This window comes from Ictidomys tridecemlineatus, chromosome 13, assembly GCF_052094955.1.
Source record: "Ictidomys tridecemlineatus isolate mIctTri1 chromosome 13, mIctTri1.hap1, whole genome shotgun sequence".
Taxonomy (NCBI): domain Eukaryota; kingdom Metazoa; phylum Chordata; class Mammalia; order Rodentia; family Sciuridae; genus Ictidomys; species Ictidomys tridecemlineatus.
Genome location: NC_135489.1, coordinates 990050 through 1010411, shown reverse-complemented (window position 1 = coordinate 1010411; position 20362 = coordinate 990050). Strand labels below are relative to the sequence as shown.

The following is a 20362-nucleotide window of genomic DNA, read 5'->3' as shown; positions in this document are numbered from 1 at the left end:
GAACGGGGGCGGGGAGGGGACGGCGGAGTCCCCGCCGTCCCCTCCCTTCCCTGGACTTAAGAAGCCGCCGCGGCGGGGAGGCCCCTGCGGGCGGGCGTGGGGGCCGAGGAGGCCCTGGTGGCTGCGGCGGGCGGGGCGGGAGCTTCAGAGTCGGTGGGGCCCGGGGGGGGGGGGGGGGGGGGGGAGGCGGAGAGACTGGGGGGTAGCGGAGGGGAGGGGAACGCAAGGGAGGGGAGGAGCCGCGAGGCCCGCGCTGCTTCCGAACCGGAAAGTTGGTCTTGCCGAAGTCCCGCCACCCCGGCGTGCGCACTCCGCTCCGCTCCGGCCGCGAGCCCACGAGCCTGGCCGGCCGCCGAGGGAGCCCGTGGAGGGAACACGAGCCTGGAGAGAAGGTCCGGAGCGAGGGGGCACCTGAGCCGGAGCGGGCCCGGCGTGCCGAGTGGTGCCGCGACCCGCCGCGGAGGAAAGAAGGCGGCGGCTAGCTTGGAGCGCCCGGAGCGCAGGCGGCGCGGCGCCCGAGCGACCCGGCGAGACAAAGGCGCCGGGCCGGAGCCCTGCCTGCGGCCGCTCGCTCCGGGAGGGGCCGCCCGGCGGCGGCGGCGGGGGGGCGCGGCGCGGTGCGCGGGCGACGGCGCAGACACTCTATAAAGGGGCGAGCCCGGCACGCCGGCGGAGACGGCGCCGCGCGGACGCCTCCAAAGTTTGCTGCTTGCGCCCTGCCGAGGGGTAGCCGCCGCGGCCAGCGCCGCACCGGGGCCCTCCGGAGCCGCACCTGGGGCGGCTGAGGGGCGCGGCGCCAGAGCGCGGGCAGCAGAGCCCGCGATGTGAGCGGTGCCGGGCAGCGCGCGCCCAGGTCCGGAGGCGCCGCGGCCCCTCCTCGCCCGCGCGACCGCTAATTGCGAGCGCGGCCTCATTTGCATAGGCCGCCGGAGTCCGCTGGAGGCCGGCCAATCGGCGCGGCCCTCCGCTAATGGCCATGCATTATTCACCAGCCTAATTGCTCAGCCCCATGCGCGGCCCGCGCAGCCGCCGCCGCCGCCCCGCGCCCCGCGCCCCGCGCCCACCCGGCCGCCCCGCGCCCGCCCCGCACCGTCCCCGCCGGCCTCCCCGCTGATGCCGCTGCCCCGCGCGGAGCCCGAGCGCCGCTAGCAGCATGTCTCGGCGCAAGCAGGCCAAGCCCCAACACCTCAAGTCGGACGAGGAGCTGCCGCCGCAGGACGGGGCTCCTGAGCACGGTGAGGGCCGGGGACCTCAGGGTGGCCGGGGAATCCGGGACGTCCACCGGGCTGGGAAGTGTGAATGGCGGGAGCGGCTGCGCGCGTCTCGGAGTGGGAGAAAGTTCCCCCGTTCCCGCGAGCCAGTGTCCGAGCTGCTCCTGGTCCCTGGGCCAGGTGGACCGAGGGGATCTGGTCCCCCACCGGAACGCGCGCGGCCGCGAAAAGAGTTGTGGGCCAAGTAAACTTGGCTCGGTTCCTCGGAGTTGGGGACCTGCGCGCGGAGGGCGTTGTGGCCTGGCCGCTTGGGGACAGCTGGGAGCCAGTGCGACTGGAGACGGAGGCCGGTTCGCCTGGCGGGCGCGGGAGGGGTCAGTGTCGCTGCCTAGGCGCTGCCCACCCCCCACCCCCACCCCGCCACCGGTCTCTATGTGCTGGACTGTGGAGCCGGCCTTGGCGGCCACAGCGCCTCCAAAATACACCCAGACCCTGGCCTCGTTCGGGGCAGACCCCTGGGCAGGAGAACGCAACTGGGCCGACCTACCGCTGGACGCGGGCTGGGGAGGCCGCCGCCAGGCCAGCTTTGTTCGGCGCCGCGCGTCCGGGTGCCCGGGTGGTGCGCGCCCGGGGAGGCCAGGGGCCCGCGCGACCTCCCTGATCCCAGGCTGCGCTCCCAGTACCGCCGACAGGCCTCCTTGGGTGACCTCGGGCCTCGAAACCCGCGATGTCCCAACGCGTTAGCAAATCCAATGATCCCGTTCGGAAGCGAGTGGAAAGTAAAGGTCCCTTGGCCTTCCCTTAATGGCCGACTTGGGAATTAAGCTGGGGGTGAGCACAGTTGTGGAGTTTGGGGCTGGTCCTTGCCAGCGGTAGGACCCCAGCACGTTTTGGTGGGTTTCGAGTTTTTCCTCAGGCCTCTTCGTGGCTTTTATGGATGCACCGAAATCGGGTGCTGGAGGCACCTTTTCAGTTATTTCGCTGGTTGGAACTTCCTCCTCAAAACATCCAAAAGTGAAGGGCGGGCGCCGCGGAAGTCAGAGGCTGGCGAAGATTCGAATTTACCGTAGCTGAACTTTGGCACCACAATGTTTAAGGCGCCCCAAATCCGCTTCACCGCGTTGAAAACCCGGCCTCGGCTCCGGCGCACCCTGCGGGGTTCCCGGGGCGCAGGGCAGGAGGAGCGCGGAGGTGCGGCCGCGGCGACCCCTGATCCCTCAGCCACCGCGGTGTGAAATAATTTGTTCATTTTTTTAAAAAATGGCTGTCCCACTCTTGTGATGCATCTATTTCAGTTGTTCAGAGGCAGATAATAATCTTTTTTCTTTTTTTTTTTACTGTGAGAATTAGACCATCTGCGAAAAAATATTGAAGGAGTTTGAGAGTTTATCACACATGGTGCAAAGTTTGACAAAGCAGGCAGATATCCACGTCGGAAAGAGAAAGTGAGAAAACGCCCGGAACAGGCCAGGGAAGAAGTGGATTAAATAAAACTTAAGACTCTGAGGTCTTTTTGTTGCTGTGGAGGTGAGGGAGCTGTATCTGCATCCAAGTCAGCCGAGATGGGAACAGGCGATATGCTAAAAAGAAACGCTTGCATATGTTGGGTAGATTAAGGACAAAGAATCTTTTTGTCATGGAAATGGATTTTTTTTGTTTTGTTTACTTCTTCACATAGAATTTCTCACACTTGGTTTGTTTTGTATTGCCCTCAATGACTACATGATCAAATGAATGGATTTATTTCTGCCGAATGAGAAAGACAGTCTTTCCTTCAAAAGAACTACATTGCATCCCAGTGAGGAATTTTAAAGCTTTATTATTGTGGCTCCTGAATGGCTTAAAATCGGCTTTCACAGCCGCCCCAAAATGCAACAATGTAAATACTTCTCAGCTTTGTAGGGTCGTTATCAAAATGTGCAATGTCTCCTTTTATTAAAGCATATTTTAATTAATAGACTAAAACCTCTTGTATTTAACAATTAACAGGCAAGGCACCGCTGTTCATTTTTAATTTCACTTCAGAAATGTGAGCATGGTGAACTTAATAGTGTAAACATGTTGGAGGATATACAGCCTGCTCGCCGTTGAAAACCTCGGATGAAGCAATTATTTACAATTTCTATTTTGAATTCTCCTTGCTGGGCTTGTATTTATTTAGAGGTTTGCCACATCCAGATTTTCCACCATAGCAGGGCTGGAGATTTTGCCGGGCCTGTGTTTTCCAAGCTCTCCGGGTTCTGATCTGCGAGTTGCCACAGTTCCTGATCATATTTTGCAATAGGCCAAAAATAGCCTGTCTGGGTGAGCTGCAGTAAAGCAGCAGCTTCCCTGCCTGTTTGAAGGGTAGTTCAGGCAAACTATTACAGCAAGTTCTTTCTGACTTAATTGTTCTGAAGCAGATTGTTCATGAAGCATAAAAGATACTCTTGCCTGTGAAGTCAGGGAATACTCTTGTGTGTGTTACTCTAAGATAACCAAGTAAAGGGCTTTTTAAGAGATAAATGGTTGTACAAACCAAATCACTCCAATATGAATCAGATCTCAGAATTTTAATTTTGTTAAATGCAGTGAAAATAAACATGTTGTACATGAAGTTATAAGTGAGCTAAGTTACAATGTTTTAGAAGCAAAGTAAATAATTCCTTTGTATCACTTTAGGCATGACATATTAATTAAAGCAATAGGTCCATCTACCGTGCAGTAACATTGAAGCCTCTTGATAATGCCATGCAGATCAAATGCAATATGCAAAATTTTTTAGTATAATGGGGGCAAAAATGCATAATCACATTAACTTACAATAAAAAAATATTTTTTGTGACTTACGTTTCAGAATTTGTTTTTTAACCAAGCAATGAAAAATCACTATACAAACATAGTTTTGGTGCTGTGTCCCTGAAGGAATGAAATGATGATGGATCTAGAAAGAGAAAAAGTAAAGATGATTCGTGGAAAGGTCTAAAGTTATTTTTTTGTTAAAACCTATTTTACAGTTGTTGAGATTTACATTCCCAATAGAAACTGTCTTTTAAATTCTCTTGTTTTGCTAATTTATTCATTCTTATTTTAGAAATAAATGTGGTGCATTGGGGGGTTCAGTTAAATCCACTCTACCAATAATGACATCCTTTGAACCAGCTGAAGATTTTTGTTCTAAGAAAGACTCATTAAAACTTCAGTGACAGTGCAGCACTTAACTCCCACTAAGAACTTTAAAGGTGTAATATTGCTATTCTGTGTCCCATAAAATGCAATTTAAGGAAGATGCATATTACTGCCCCTAGAAAGTATTTAAGGAAGAACAAAAGAACATAACAGTTTGAAGTTTTCCATCCTGCATTTTGTCTGTTGGCACTTAACGCTTCCAAGTATCTGTGTTTTGCCAACCTACAGAAAATGGCTATCTTTAAAAATCCTTTCAAATGTGGTGAGTGTAGGACCTAAGAATTTACCAATGGAGTGGAATTCGCAGGGAAGGAAGGCCACCGTGATGGGTGAAGAGGTCCTTTTCTTTCATCTGTAGATGCGGGTCTGTCTTCATCCCCAGCACGCAAACACACACACACACACACACACACACACACACACACACACACACATTTACAATTCAGCATACCAAAGGGGACAATACTGAAGCCACTTTTTAACCTCCATAGGCAGACTGTTTTTATCTGAAACATGAAAGGTGGAAAGTAACCAAGGGAAGGAGGAAAGGAACTTCCAAACATTTCTTTTTTAAATAACATTTTTAAAACTGAACATATTTTTAAATGAATATTCCAGTGATCAACAGAAAGGATGCCAGAGAATTCTGTGTTACAGAGAGAGGTTATGGGACAGGGTCAGGCCATTCTTGCACACGATGCCGTGTGAATTTCTGCAGCATATGCACAATCTGGTATAGATATGTTGTGTGCCAGAAAAAGGAAAAGGTGTGGAATGACGGCAGGAATGACTTAGCAAGCGGATTGTTATTATTGTATTGTTTTTGTATACAAGGGGTGGGGACAGCAGGCAGAGTGGGTCAGATTTCACCTCCTGCTGCAGTCTCTGAGGAGCTCTGTGCTCCTGTCCAGGTAGCCTTGAGAACGTGCTGTTCTGGGGTGCAGGACAGGCACAGCCATGCTTTCCACTCTGTAGCCTGGCCATCAGAAGGAAGTTAGCATCCTTAGAGGTAAGCATGGGCATAGGCTTTTACTTAAGTGAATTAAAACCCTTTTTAACTGCTGCTGAGGTTATTCACCATCTCTTAATGCTGCAAGATAGTTTTAAGAAGCATAATTTCTGAATACTGTGATAACAGGGGTGTTGTTTGATTTTTTTGCTGTTTTATTGACTTTTTCTACATGATTTCTTGACTCATTGCCAGAATAAGACCAACATATCTTGGGTTCCTGAAGATGTAAGCTAATTCTGCTGCTGTGGGGCCACTCTGTAATTACTGCATATGTTAACTTGCTACATATTTCATATAAAATTAAGCTTAAGTAAAACCCATGTGAAAATCAAATGTTTTGATATTACTTTAAGTAAATAAAAAAAACCTTAATTTTTTTCTCTTATAATTTCAAGGTTATAATTTCAAGTGCAGTTAACTATGTGATTACCAGGCAAACAAATAAGGCAAGGCATGTTACAAAAAGTGTAAAATATTAATTTTAACAAAAAACATGGAATGTCTGTGTTGGACATTAAGATTGATTTGCTTCTTAATTAAAGGGAAACGTTTTGGGGGCTGAAGCAATGTCCGCAGAGGGGCCTCTGATGCCAGTGTGGGTCTAAACATTCCCTCTGTGGGCCTGTCTTTCTCATTCAGTCCCAGATTAGTTCTGCGGCTGTCGGGGACCCTGTCCCCTTTGCATTCTCTGTGAGTGTATCGGCCACGCGGTGAGCCATACAGGGCCTTTTGTGCACCGCCTGTGGAAAGGTGGGTGCGGAGAACTGGCAGCCCTGGGGCTCTCCCTGAAGGTGGGCAGTGAAGAGTGCTTCAGCAGGCCTTGCTGATCGGCCCTGGCCTGCTCTGCCCTGCCAGGGGTGGCCACTAGATGTCAAGCTCATAATGCAATTAGTGCATCTGTGCTGTTGACCTTGGCAGCAGGGCTCACCACTGTTCTGTTAAGTGTGAACATTGGATCTGAGTGTTAACTAGAGATCCCGAGAGCTCCTTCCGTGCAGCACAGCTTATCAAATGCCATCTAGTCCAGCACAAGTGTTTATAGTTCTTGGAAGAGGAGAAACTGGCTTTCTTTTGTGTAGCTGTTGCGTCTTGAACTGTTTAATTAACCCTGCAGGTGCCGCAGCACTTTGTCTTCCTTGATCCTCAGCGTGCCTGGTCCTCTTCTTGAGAGTGGCCTTAGCTGAGCTGTTTGATAATTCTATTGTGTGCTTTGTGTGTAGGCACAGTCACTGGCCTCAACCGCAGGGCAGGGCTTTTGAGCATGACTTTCTGCATATGTGCAAACTTCTCCATACGGACAGAAACAGTGGTGATCAGTGACGGAAGTGGCTTCCTCACCTGACTCCAGGTGCAGGCAGCCTAATGGTTACACCCAATTGCAGCCTTTTTCCTGGACACAGCAAAGCTGGTGCCCTCTAGGGCCGTTTAGATGCAGAGGTTCACATCTAACTGGTTTTTGCTGTTTATTTATTTCTGTGCACAGTGAATTTCAAAATGGCCAGTGTGTGGGTATCATGTGGGCACTTTCAAGGAGGCATATCATGGAACAGATGCTCAGTTTCACATATTTAAACCTTTTCACCTCAATCACAAGTGACTCGGCAAAGTCTTGCTTTCACTCCCTCACCAGATTGTGATTATAATTGTTCACCTGGGCCATGGTAGTTCAGGTGCTTCTGCTGGGCGCAGATGGTGGTGTGTGCAAGCTCTGTAAGGGTGAAGGAGAGGACCACTGTGCAGCCCTGACCTGTGGCAAACACCAGAAGGCCGTGTCAGGCAGCCGTGAGAGTGAAGCCCAGCTGTGCTGGTCCCCCGCCCCAGCCAGGAGGGAACTGCTTCTGTCCCTGGTGCTTCACCACGTAGACCAAAACTGCAAAGGTTTCCACAGAAGATGTCTGGAGCCTGTGCCACAGGTGGTCATGACTTAACAAATTTGAGACGTGGGCCACTGAGTGCGGGAGTGTTCGGGTCAGTGCGTGTTGAGCATAGCAAGAGTGCCCTCCACCGTTCACCTCCGTGAGCACATGCTTCGAGGTCTGGGGAAAAAGGACAGAAAATTTTTCTATTGCGCCTGGAATTTCTTCTACATTGTTAAACACAGTGGGGGTCTCTATTTGTCTCCTCCTGTGTCACAGCTTGGGCTCAGTATGTGATAATTCATCTTTCTTTATGGGATTCAAAGCTATCATAAGGAGTTAAAAAGAATTAATTTGCAAGAAAATAAGTGTCTCCTAACAATTTAGGAAAACTTTAAAAATGCCTGCTAGATTTTTAAGAGCTGGAAAGGCCAAGGAGAAAGTGTGGTTTCCTTTCCTGAGGATCCACGTGGCATTTTCAAGTTGCTAATTGAAGTGAAGAATTTCCCATGCCTTCTCCTGGACTAAGCAAGCTTTGCTTCTCTCTTTGCTAACTGTAGTAAATTTAAAATATGTAGCAAAAGTGTAGCAGAGAAAAGGTAAAAAAACGAAATTGTGAAACCCCTATTTTACTACTGCTTTGTACTTAGTGGCTTATTTACAAGGAACTGTACTCCTGAAAAGAGATTCTGCAAAACCTTGCTAAGAAGTGTAGTTAGAAATTAAAAAAAAAAAAAAAAAAAAAAAAAAAAAAAAAACGACCACATGCTCAGATAGTCCTACATACCACAACAGTGTTTTCCACTTGTGGCTTTATCACCATGGCTTAACCCTCTGCCTGTCTTCAGTGTGCTCTTCGGGGACTGCAGAAGCAAGAAGCCTGAGTATTCTGCCACAGACCAGGAGTCAGACCCGGGGCTGGGTGGGGCTCTTCCTCAGCCGGGGCACAGCCTCCGTTTTGTTGAGCATTCTCTCTGCGTCTTCAGCGTGTAAAAGAACATGTGTACTTTAAAACCACTGCCTTCCAAGCTGCCCTTTTGTTCAAGGTTTTCTTTGAAAGGCTGGCTCCCCCCACACAAGGAAGAAGCTGCTGATCACCCAAGAACACACGGATGGTGATGGAGTTAGAAACCCTGAAGATGTTAAGTATAAACAGCATCTGCTGGCTCACTGTAAACCAAGCCAGAGTGACTGCGTGCTCAGCCTGGGCAGCACAGGTGGCAGGTGGTGCCACTCCTGGTTCCCAGCCCTTCCACCAGCCATCCTCAGAGTAACCTTGACCAGCTGTTCCATCTGCCAAGAAAGAAAGAGTCTTGGCTGGGAGAAATACTCAGGAACTGGTCGGCATTTTTCTTGCCTTTCTAATATAACCCTTACGTACCATAAAATGCCCACTTAATCCTCTCCCTATTTATGGTTTCAAATCTCTTAGTTGTCGAACAATCAGTAGGCAAAAAATAAATTGCTTTGACACTAATGATGTTTACGATGACTATTTTTAAATCCCCCCTTACAGAAGGAGAGAAAGAAAATGAAAATTGTATTGGTGATGAGTTTCCCAGACTCCTCACTGTGGTCCTACTGTAGAGTCCCTCCCTGGCAAGGCTCTACTTTGAAATAAAAGTTTCAAGCCATATTAACTAATGGATGTAATAACTGCTATTTTTAGAGAATAGCAGCTAGTTCAAAATGTAAGTTTAATTAAAAGATGGTTAAATACATTTGAATCCAACATAATATTGGCTTTAATGATGTAGGATTAAAGGGCTTTAGCAGTTCCATGATAAAATAAATTGTAAACTGCATTCAGAGTCCTCCTCTCTGGGTTTTCTTATTATGGAATGCATTTAAAAATAAAGAAAGAATACCAGATTAGCACATATACATTATACACATATACATTTAAAAATAAAGAAACCAGATTAGCACATATTATAATTCACATTATAATGAGAAAAGCCATGGAAGCAAGTTATAAAACTTATTTCTCTCTCTTTTCAGAATGTACCACAGGTCAACACTTGTGCTCTGCACATCTGTAAAATGTCTGACTGCTTCTAAAGAGCTCTGTCCGTAGGAAAACGGACTCATTTTGAGTATTTCCTGCCAATCAATTGAAGTGCTTGTTGTTGTTTAATAACGATTCTTAAAATATGCAAACAAGATTTCTACCCCATGTGTGAAGGACTCGTTTTTATTTGTGTTCAGGACTATCTTAGGACTTTCCTGCTTCTCTGTACTTTCACGGAATGCTGCTCACTCCACACTTGGATCACACAATTGTAGCTTAGGCTGGAAGGAAGAACAGTTGAGATAATCCTGTTACTGGTACTCTACACAAACCCCAGCAGAAATCATAAGTGGTGATTCTAATTTCTTTGCCCAAAGTAAGAAATCTGAATTGTATCAAAACTCTTCTCCTTCCCAATTGTTGTTTTCCTGGTATCTTTTAGTCAGAAGTCACATTTCTCAGGAAGCTTTGCTGTCGACCAGCTTCCCACCTTCCTTGGGCTGTTAACAGGGCCACATGGTCAGAAAGCTGTTTCACAATTTTCTTCTTCGATGTTGAAGGAATGTAAGTGGAAGATTATTTTACTTTGACAAGAATATCTTCATTGCGTTAAGGTGACTGTCACTTAAAATTACATGAAACAAAATGACTTGTTACTTGACAGAAAGTGCTTAACTGTTCTGTGCCGCTGAAGCAACTGAGCAGCAGTTGTAATTTACCACCCTGCCAATGGTGGAGAAGGTGAGGTCACCTGCAGAAACACTTTCAAACTCCTGTGCATTTGGAAGTGAACCCCCAAAATATTTAACACATAAAAAAGCTAATGTGAATATAAAAATGCAAATCTATAAGGTAGATAGAGATTTATTTGAGTCTTGACTTTTGAGAAAAGCAAAACTAAGTGTTTCTCTGTGTTATATGCTATAGTTGGTTACCAAGAAAATGTGGGACATGTTCATTTGTAGAGAGATGCTTTAATGGTGTAAATTAATTCTTTCCACACTGAATTCACTTTAAATGATCCAGAAATCGACCTAATTCTTAAGCTTTTTCTCAGTAAACTGCCCCTAATATGTATGCCACAAAAAGAGAACATCATTTTAATGTAGTTTAATTTTGTAAAATTTAAATTTACATACCATGTAAATGTCTTTGTACATCATACAAGTTATACATTTTTTCTCTAAGGTGCTACTTGCAGAAACTATTTCAAGGAATTAGCACTTTTTAATTTGTTGGGATTTTCCTTTTTAAAAATGTTAATACTTTTTATATGATAACTTTAAAATATTGGAAAACTACTTTTTAAAAGTCTAGCCCTTGTTTAGTTCCTTCTAGATATATATTTGCTTAATGCAGATGAACTTTTAAAATGTTTGCTTCAGCAATTAATTTTTCAATATGGGGTCTGAAGAAGAACATTTCCACAATTAACTAAAAACAGATTTCAAGGCAGAAATCCTTGGCACTTTGTGAAAATGCTTAAAATCATCACTAGAATTTGAAGTGGTCCTCATTTCTTATCACTCATTAAGAAATTATTCACTTGAAGATCCTAGTTTTTGCCCTGCTCGTAACCTTAGCAGGCTTACAAAGAGTTCTGCGTGAATTCTGTGGGTGTTGATTCGGTTGCTGCGCTATCCGCAGCCTGAGTCGCGGAGCCTCATTACAGATACCTATTACATTCCTTCCTCGCTGTAATGAGGCTCCTTGCTGCAGCCCGGTCTTCCGCGCTGCGCATTCAGTTTGGAAGTCCAGCAGGCTTTATGAGCTGCCGGCTCTAACTTCTCTTCCCCTTCAAATGGCTTGGCCAGTTAAGAAAATGCTAATTGAATGCTGCTAATAATTTTTTAAAGGCATGTATAAATTACCTGGAAATAATGGCCTCGTGGAGCAGCAGACCAACCTCAAAATATATTTTTCCCTTTTTTTTTTCCAGGAGAGGAACAATGTTTTCTTATAGTATATTTTTTAAAAAATCATTCTGCTGAACTCTGTGCTGAATTATTTGTCCAAAAACCTAAAGGAAATGATTTTAGAGAGTTTTAGCAAATACCCATATGATGTTAGAACTGTGAATTATTTCCGGGGACAGACATGAGGGTGTTTTGTTCTCACAGTCAACTGTGCATCTTGAACAAAGAGCTGATTTGCAGCCGTCACTCCAAGTTGACAAAAAGCAGCTAGGAATCCGTGATACCCAGGCTGCCACACAGAACCATGCAGTGCCTGGGCATCACTACCCACTGAGACACCCAGAGGCAGCAGCCAGAGCGGGAGTGTGTCGATTCCCTCGGTCCTGAAAGGCCTTTATTTGATCAGGTGTGAATTAGAGTTGTTCATTAAATACGGTTGTTATTCGGCACAAGAGGGTAAGGGGAGACAGAGGAAGTAGCTGCCTACAACAGTAATTAAACATGTGTAACCAATTAGAGGGCTTTCCACCACCGCACAAGCATATAATTTGCTAAGTCTTTCTATGAGAATAGATGAAAATAGGTACAAAAAGTGTGTCTGACTACAGCATTCTCATGTTGAACATGTCAACGTAAATGAACTTTAAATACATAATTTCTAGTTTGTTAACAAATGGCTAAACTCTATTGGCTAATCACAATAACATGTAATTTTAGTTCATTTTGCCAAGAAATATTGCATCTGACAGCCAATTAATTGTATTAAACATGATTCATTTTAGGGCTAGCCTATATTGATATTCATTTGGCAAGTCCTAAAGTCTAGAAATGTGCCCCTTCTGTAAGGGAAGTACCAGGGACAGAAGATGCCAGTGGCCGGGCCGCTCCAGCTCTCGAGCCAGGAGAGACTGTTCTGAGCAGAAATGTAAGAAATGCTTATATTTTCTTTGTTACATTTACAAATGAAAGTATTTAGGTGACGTTTCCTACATGAAATAAATGCCTATTGATTCAAAAGGTTGTATAGAATCACATAAAGTCTGTGCGTCTCAGCCCTGTAGAAAGATAATAAATCCACACAGGGCCACCACACCAGCATGCCTGGCTCCGCCGTCCGGCTGATGTGCTGGAAAGGTTGCGGATGAGTCTAGCAGCATTAAGTGAACTGGCAAAGGCATCTCTAATTTTGCTGGAAATGAGGAAGCACGATGGTAAAGGGGAATCCTAATGAGCCCATCGAAAGCTGGCTTTGTACCAACAGACAGGGTAGCTGCGGATTGTATGAAAATATTGGAAATCAATGGCTTCTATGGAATTTCATTAAGAAGCAGTATCCACAATTGATAGAGCCTCATAATTTGATGGATTGTGCTAAGAAAATGATTAGCTAGCTAGAAAGAGTCATAGAACACACACGCTGGGCCGTCAGAAATGTTGAAGTGGGGTAATTTGTACAAAATAAAAATTATTGATTTTACTTGTCTGCAAAATTTTGAAATGGAGGGCTGTCCGGCGAGCCCGCTGATGTAATCTCTCGGTTTCCTAGGCGTCCCCGGGGAAGGCACCGACGACGTGGACAGCGGGACTGAGAGCAGGAGCGGCGGCGAGGAGGCCAGCGTGTGCCAGACCTGCTGCGCGGAGTTCTTCAAGTGGACAGACTTCCTGCAGCACCAGAAGAGCTGCACCAAGAACCCACCGGTGCTCATCGTGAGTGAGGATGAGCCGGCGCCGCCCTCTGAGGAGTTCCCAGAGCCTTCTCCCGCCAGCTCGCCCAGCGACCACACGGAGAGCGAGGCCACCGAGGAGGCCACCCCCGCGGAGGGCGGTGAGGGCGGCGAGGTGAAGGCCCCGGAGCCGGAGGACGAGCCCATGGATGTGGAGACACCCGGGGACAAGGGCCTGCAGGGCCCAGGCACACCCGCTGTGCCCCCAGTGCTGCCCCCAGGGTCCCCTGCTGCCTTCAGCATGCCCAGCACCAACGTGACGCTGGAGACTCTGCTGAGCACCAAGGTGGCTGTGGCTCAGTTCTCCCAGGGCGCGCGCGCAGCTGGCACAGCCGGAGGCAGTGTGGGCGCGGTCGCCATCCCCATGATCCTGGAGCAGCTCGTGGCTCTGCAGCAACAGCAGATCCACCAGCTGCAGCTCATCGAGCAGATCCGCAGCCAGGTGGCCCTGATGAGCCGCCAGCCCGCCAGGCCGCCACTGAACCCCACCACCCCTGGCACTCCTGCCCAGACCTCCGGCCAGCTCCAGGGCCTGGCCCCCCACCCGGCCCTACAACTCTCTGCTGGGCCGGCCCCTGTCCCTGCAGGCTCTGGCCAGGCAGCCCCACCTGCCTTCGAGGGCCCCCAGCACTTGTCACAGCCAGCGTCAGGTGCCAGCACTCCAGGTGGTACTGGGCCCATGGAGTCCGTGGTGTCTGCAGCCCCAAGCACAGCCCCTGCCCTGGGGTCCACGGTGCCCAGCACAGCGGGTAGCATGACACAGCCGCAGAATGCATCCACGCCCCCGGCCCTGGGCCCAGCCCCCCTCCTCAGCTCGGCCTCCAGCCTGCCAAACCCTCTGCTACCTCAGACCTCCTCCAGCAGCGTCATCTTCCCCAACCCGCTGGTCAGCATTGCTGCCACCGCCAACGCTCTGGACCCACTGTCCGCCCTCATGAAGCACCGCAAAGGCAAGCCCCCAAATGTGTCGGTGTTCGAGCCCAAGGCTAGCGCTGAGGACCCCTTCTTCAAGCACAAGTGCAGGTTCTGTGCCAAGGTCTTTGGCAGCGACAGTGCATTGCAGATACACCTGCGCTCTCACACTGGCGAGCGGCCCTTCAAGTGCAACATCTGCGGGAACCGCTTCTCCACCAAAGGCAACCTGAAGGTGCACTTCCAGAGGCATAAGGAGAAGTACCCCCACATCCAGATGAACCCCTATCCAGTTCCAGAGTACCTCGACAATGTGCCCACTTGCTCGGGGATTCCCTATGGCATGTCACTACCCCCAGAGAAGCCAGTAACCACCTGGCTCGATAGCAAGCCAGTGCTGCCCACAGTGCCCACATCAGTGGGGCTGCAGCTGCCCCCCACAGTCCCCAGTGCTCATAGCTACACCGATTCCCCCAGCGTCACCCCCGTCAGCCGCTCCCCGCAGAGGCCCTCTCCCGCATCCAGCGAATGCACCTCCTTGTCCCCGGGCCTCAACAATGCAGAGTCCAGCATCCCAGTGACATCTGAGTCTCCACAACCACTCCTCAGCGGCTCTTCTCTGACTAAAACCGAGCCTGTCAACCTGCCGTGCACAAATGCAAGGACAGGGGACACCCCAGTTGGTGGGCAGGCGGGTGCAGGGCCCACCTCAGCGGCCACGGCGGTCACAGACAGCGCCTCCACGAGCCTCAGCAGTCCTGGTCTCCCAGCAGTCTCTGACCAGTTCAAGGCCCAGTTTCCCTTTGGGGGACTGCTTGACTCTATGCAAACGTCAGAAACCTCGAAGCTGCAGCAGTTGGTGGAGAACATCGATAAGAAGATGACAGACCCAAATCAGTGTGTCATCTGCCACCGCGTGCTGAGCTGCCAGAGTGCCCTGAAGATGCACTACAGAACGCACACGGGGGAGCGGCCCTTCAAGTGCAAGATCTGCGGGCGGGCCTTCACCACCAAGGGCAACCTCAAGACTCACTTTGGGGTGCACCGGGCGAAGCCACCCCTGCGGGTGCAGCACTCCTGCCCCATCTGTCAGAAGAAGTTCACAAACGCAGTGGTGCTCCAGCAGCACATCCGCATGCACATGGGAGGACAGATCCCCAACACGCCACTGCCGGAGGGCTTCCAGGACGCCCTGGACGCAGAGCTGCCCTTTGAGGAGAAGACCGCGGAGACCCTGAGCAGCTATGACGATGACATCGATGACAACTCCATGGAGGAAGACGCGGAGCTGAAGGACTCAGCCAGCGACTCGAAGCCGCTCCTGGCCTACGCGGGGTCCTGCCCTCCCTCGCCACCCTCCGTCATCTCCAGCATCGCTGCCTTGGAGAACCAGATGAAGATGATGGACTCTGTCATGAACTGTCCGCAGCTCACTGGCTTGAAGTCCGTGGAAAACGGGTCTGGGGAGAGTGACCGCCTGAGCAACGACTCGTCCTCCGCTGTGGGCGACCTGGAGAGCCGCAGTGCAGGCAGCCCTGCTCTGTCCTCCTCCTCCTCCTCCCAGGCACTGTCACCCACCCCTAGCCATGGGGAGAGCTTCCGTTCCAAGTCTCCGGGCCTCAGCCACCAGGAGGACCCACAGGAGATCCCGCTAAAGACCGAGAGGCCAGACAGCCCACCCCCCGGCCCAGGAAATGGAGGCGCCCTAGACCTGACTGCCGGCCACCCCAGTCGGCCGGTCATCAAGGAGGAGGCTCCCTTCAGCCTGCTGTTCCTGAGCAGGGAGCGGGGTAAGTGTGCCAGCACTTGTACAAGCACTGTGTGTGGTGTCTGTGGCAAGCCCTTTGCTTGCAAGAGCGCGTTGGAAATCCACCACCGCAGCCATACCAAGGAGCGGCCCTTTGTCTGCACCGTCTGCAGGCGGGGCTGCTCCACCCTGGGTAATTTAAAACAGCACTTACTGACCCACGAATTGAGAGGGCTGCCTTCTCAGGCGTTTGACCCCAACTTTGCTCTAGGTCCCAGCCACAGCTCTCCTCGCCTGGCCTCCAGCCCTGCACCCACCATGATCAAAATGGAAGTGAACGGTCACAGCAAAGCCATCGCACTGGGCGAGGGCCCGCCGCTGCCAGCTGGGGTCCCGGTCCCCACTGGGCCACAGACAGTGATGAGCCCAGGCCTGGCGCCCCTGCTGGCACCCCCGCCACGCCGGACACCTAAGCAGCACAACTGCCAGTCCTGCGGGAAGACCTTCTCCTCAGCCAGTGCCCTGCAGATCCACGAGCGCACCCACACTGGGGAGAAGCCCTTTGGCTGCACCATCTGCGGCAGGGCCTTCACCACCAAGGGCAACCTCAAGGTAAGAGGGCCACAGGCTGGAGGCTCGCAGGACCATGAGGGAACCGGGCAGCTCCCGGCACCACCGACCCTGGCGTGATGGCAGAGATTCTCCCGGCCTTGGCCCTGGGGATGCGGTGCCAGGGCTGTGTGGGTGTGGTACGTGCGTGTGTGGGGTGGGGGGGGTGCGTGTGTCCACATGCACACACAGGTGCACATCCTGCCAGCTACTCGGGGACCAACAGGAGCCTGGGTCCGTCCAGCGGCGTGTGCACCTGCCTCTGAGGCTCAGCCTGCTCTGGGGCCTAGGAGGATGGTGTGCGCTTGGCAACCCAGAGGGCAGGGCCAGAGCTTGAGGCGCTCTTGAATTGGATAACAAAATAAACTGAATTTTAAGCTCTGGTGCATCAGGGATAAAACACATGAGATTTGCTGTGCAACTTGTAGAAGGGTCTGTGTCCCTGTGACTGCAAGGGCCTGTGGGAGGGGTGCTGGGTGAGCAGGCTTCCAGCACGTGCGAGCCATTGTGTGTCCCTACTGAAGACTGCAGTAGCCAGGTGTGGGGGGCACATCCTTTTAACCCCAGCAACTCATGAGGATAAGGCAGGAGGATCACAAGTTCAGGCCCTCCTGGGCAACATAGTGACACCTGTCTGAAAAGGAAAAGGCAGCAGTGCTGGAGATACAGCTCAGTAAAGTGCCCCTGGGCTCGATCCTCAGTGCCCACCCCCCCAAAAAAAAACCAAACCTACAGTCACATGCATCTCCTTCGGGAGACGGCTGTGGACCATGTGCTGCCGGTTCCCAGGCCCGACTCTGTGCCAGCTCAGGCTTCCATTTGTAAGGTGTGTCTACGGAGACTGGGTCTATCTCCTCAGACAGTCAGAGGCCAGCAGGTGTGGCCTCTACACTGGGCAAGCGTTGACAGGCAAGAGCCCCCCAGAACGGGTGGCACTAGGAGGTTTTAGAATCCATGCCTCCTTGTTCGAGAGGAGAGAGGCACAAAGGAAGGGTTCAAGTACAAGGCGGTTTGAGTAGCGGTGGGTGGGACCTTTTATCCTACAGCTCTGGAACGCTCTCTGTGGCCTGTGGGTTCACGTGGGGGGAGAGATGTCTGTCGGGTTTGTTAGCTAAAGAACACGTCCTCATGCTGTGGTTCTGTTTTCTCACTGCAACCTGATACTTGGAAGCCCCTGTAAGGTGGTCAGGAAAGCTGACCTGCTTTGCCGTCCCTGGCTGATGTGTGGGACGGGCATTGTGTGGAGCAGTGGAGGCAGGACACACCTGCTCGCCACCCGGGTCGAGCTCACTGTGCTTGTCTCTCCATGTCCCACGCAGGTACACATGGGGACCCACATGTGGAACAACGCTCCCGCGAGGCGTGGCCGCCGCCTGTCAGTGGAAAACCCCATGGCTCTGCTCGGGGGCGATGCCCTGAAGTTCTCTGAAATGTTCCAGAAGGACCTGGCAGCCCGAGCCATGAATGTGGACCCCAGCTTTTGGAACCAGTATGCTGCAGCCATCACAAACGGGCTGGCCATGAAGAACAACGAGATTTCTGTCATCCAGAACGGAGGCATCCCCCAGCTCCCCGTAAGTCTAGGTGGAAGTGCTCTTCCACCTTTGGGCACCATGACCGGTGGCATGGACAAAGCACGCACTGGCAGCAGCCCACCCAGCGTCAGTTTGGACAAAGCAAGCTCTGAGACCGGCGCCAGCCGCCCGTTCACCAGGTTCATTGAGGACAACAAGGAAATTGGTATAAACTAGCTGCGGGCATCGATGGCCAGCTGTCCTTCCACGCCCACGTTCTGCAGTGTGAGCATCAGTCTTCGGACCCTTCTAGGTCCTCATTAAGTCATGCCGGTGGCAGAACGTACTTTGCCCATGTGGCTGCCAGAAGGTGGTCTGGTAAGCGCTGCCTAGTCCTCCCTCCGCAGTGGGTTCGACGGTTCTTAAGAATTCTGCAACCTTTTGAATAAATTTCTAAATTCAGTGGAAAAACAGAAGTGCTTGGAAAACCACCTTAGAAACAGAAAGAGCTCAGACCATATCCATTTGTTTCTCTTGAAACCTAATAACCCTGGAAGGGAGAATGGGGTCCCCTGCATTATTCCAGTGAACCCCATGCGATGGTTTTGTTCGAATTAACAGAAACTTGAACTGTTTCAGGAGCTCTTTGTCTTGCAGAGGTGGTTCTGTATTCCCAATGCCGTGTATGATGACAGTATCTTTGTCCGTAGTATTTATAATGTTAAGATTATGCGGGTAACAGACAATAAAATAGCCCCAACCTTAAATGAAGCTTTTGTACTGCAGAATACATCTGGCTGTGTGATTTTTTTTTTTTAAGCAAAATTTGTTTCACTATAAATAAGTGGATTACTTCAATGCAGGCAAACTCGTGGCGTCCTCTTGGGAAAGATAGCATGCTTTTTGTGTGCAAGTACCTGTTGGTAACAAGCCCCCCACCTTTTTGTTTTTTTTAATTTAAATGTTTGTAGCTGCTATGTGGACAGTTGTTCTCTAGTGTGGTCTGTAGCCCAGTGGTTGATCGGGGAACAATTTACAGACAAACATCACCATAAATTATTATTCACAACATTATAAATAGTTGTGAGTAAATATTTTACGTTATCAAAGCTGTACAATAAAAAGGTAATGTTTGTATAATGTGGTTGCAAACTCTTAATTTATACAATTGCACTTTTAGTATTTTGTATTAGGGAGGTTTGTCTATAATTCGAAAATTTAAAAAGATGTAAAGTATTTTATAAATAGTTCTACAGTTGAGGAAAAATGAAAACAGTGGCTGTGGTTTCTCATTTTGTCTCAAGGTCCAGCAGCGTGAGAAACCTGCGCTCGTAAGCAGGACCTCACCAGGACCTTGCACACCTCAGTAACCCAGGCCTGCCGTTTCCTACATCCACCAGGTTCATTTCACTTCTCTGCCAAGCCCTCGTCAGAGCTGTGACACCTTAAAGAAGCTGGCGAGGTAGTCTCAGGCCTGTGGCGTCCGCCCAGGAGATGAGCGGGAGAGCATTGCACCCTGTGGCTCTGCTGTGAGCCCCTGTCCCTCTCTGGTTCCTTGACTGCCTGGTGGCACTGGCTGTCGCATAGGGTGATCAAGAGATGGCAAGTCTCTGGCAGTGTTGGCAAGCAGGACTGAGATTTTCTGAGCTCCTGATTTGTTCATTCTCTGAGTTCCTCTGTAGACTCAGGATGCAGCCTGAAGCTGGTCACCATCTGGGCTGTGCCCAGTGAGAGAGGGCGGCGGTTCTAGCCCAAGCGCCCGTGTTGTGTGACTACCTCATTTCTGTGCGTGGCCTGCATGCTGGGACCTGACTCAATGACTGCCGAGGACACGAGTGCTCAGGAGGTCTGAGGGTGGCTGGGGCACGGTGCAAGGAATTGTCTGCCCCCGAGGAACTAACCAGACAGTGAGGCTTCTCAGTTGAACAGGAAAAATAGAAAAGCCTGACACCTGCGTCTCGCAGCAGAAGGCTTCTCCGCCGTCCGTCACGCGGCACCGTGCTGCACACAGGCCATGAGCTGTCCCTGTGTCTGGAAGGGAGCGTTGGGCTCTAGGAGAGCTTCCCACAGGGCGAGGTGTGGCCGTGTCTGGGCGTGGGGAAGGCTTGGTGCGGCTGCTTCTGCAGTCGGGGGTTCTGAGTTCATGTGTCCTTCCAGTCGATTTGGTACCATGTCCGTATCCTTCCCTCCAAAAAGATGTGTATATATCTTAAGAGAAACGTCAGCGTGCATGGCTTGTCAGGGAGCCATGGCCTGACCCCCGCGCCCGGCGGGCTGACCCTAGCTGGTGCAGAGACCCTATTTTTATATTGCAGCACCGTTAGGGCCAAGGCCCCCGGGACCAGCTGGGACAATGACCTAGATCTGATATTTTTTATGATTAAATCTTGTGGCTTGAACATCTCCTGATTGAAATGGATGTCTTAGTCTAGGTTACTATTTTTGTCATATGGAACTGAATAAAATGCAGGATGTAACATTATTTCTGAATTGCGTTCCTTGATTCTTCTCATGAAAAAGTGGTGTTTGAGGTGACGATCGCTCACGGTGTTTCCCTGGTGTTTCTAAGAGGAAAGTCAGCAAGGGTTGATGGCTTAGATGAAAGTGATAGCTGAGCATATTTCGACTGGTTTAGATTTTGTTTCATTTTCCAAAATAAAAGTGTGTTCTCCTAACTGGATC

General features: G+C 50.4%; 1 protein-coding gene across 5 annotated transcripts; it reads left to right on the top strand.

Moving 5' to 3' along the window:
* Window positions 1–638: 638 nt before the first annotated feature.
* Sall3 (spalt like transcription factor 3) lies at window positions 639–20162 on the top strand. 5 transcript variants are annotated; one of them, XM_078029856.1, is made up of 4 exons: window positions 644–1235; window positions 12721–15600; window positions 15829–16169; window positions 17486–20162. In XM_078029856.1, exons 1-4 carry the CDS (start codon window positions 1154–1156, stop codon window positions 17915–17917), a joined length of 3735 nt encoding a protein of 1244 aa, XP_077885982.1. In that variant the 5' UTR covers window positions 644–1153; the 3' UTR covers window positions 17918–20162. The 5 variants fall into 5 exon arrangements, with proteins under 5 accessions (XP_005334430.2, XP_077885982.1, XP_040127737.2 ...); XM_040271803.2 differs by adding an exon at window positions 9701–9822 and having other exon boundaries at window positions 1100–1235; window positions 12721–16169; XM_078029855.1 differs by lacking the exon at window positions 644–1235 and adding an exon at window positions 10828–12099.
* Window positions 20163–20362: the final 200 nt, after the last annotated feature.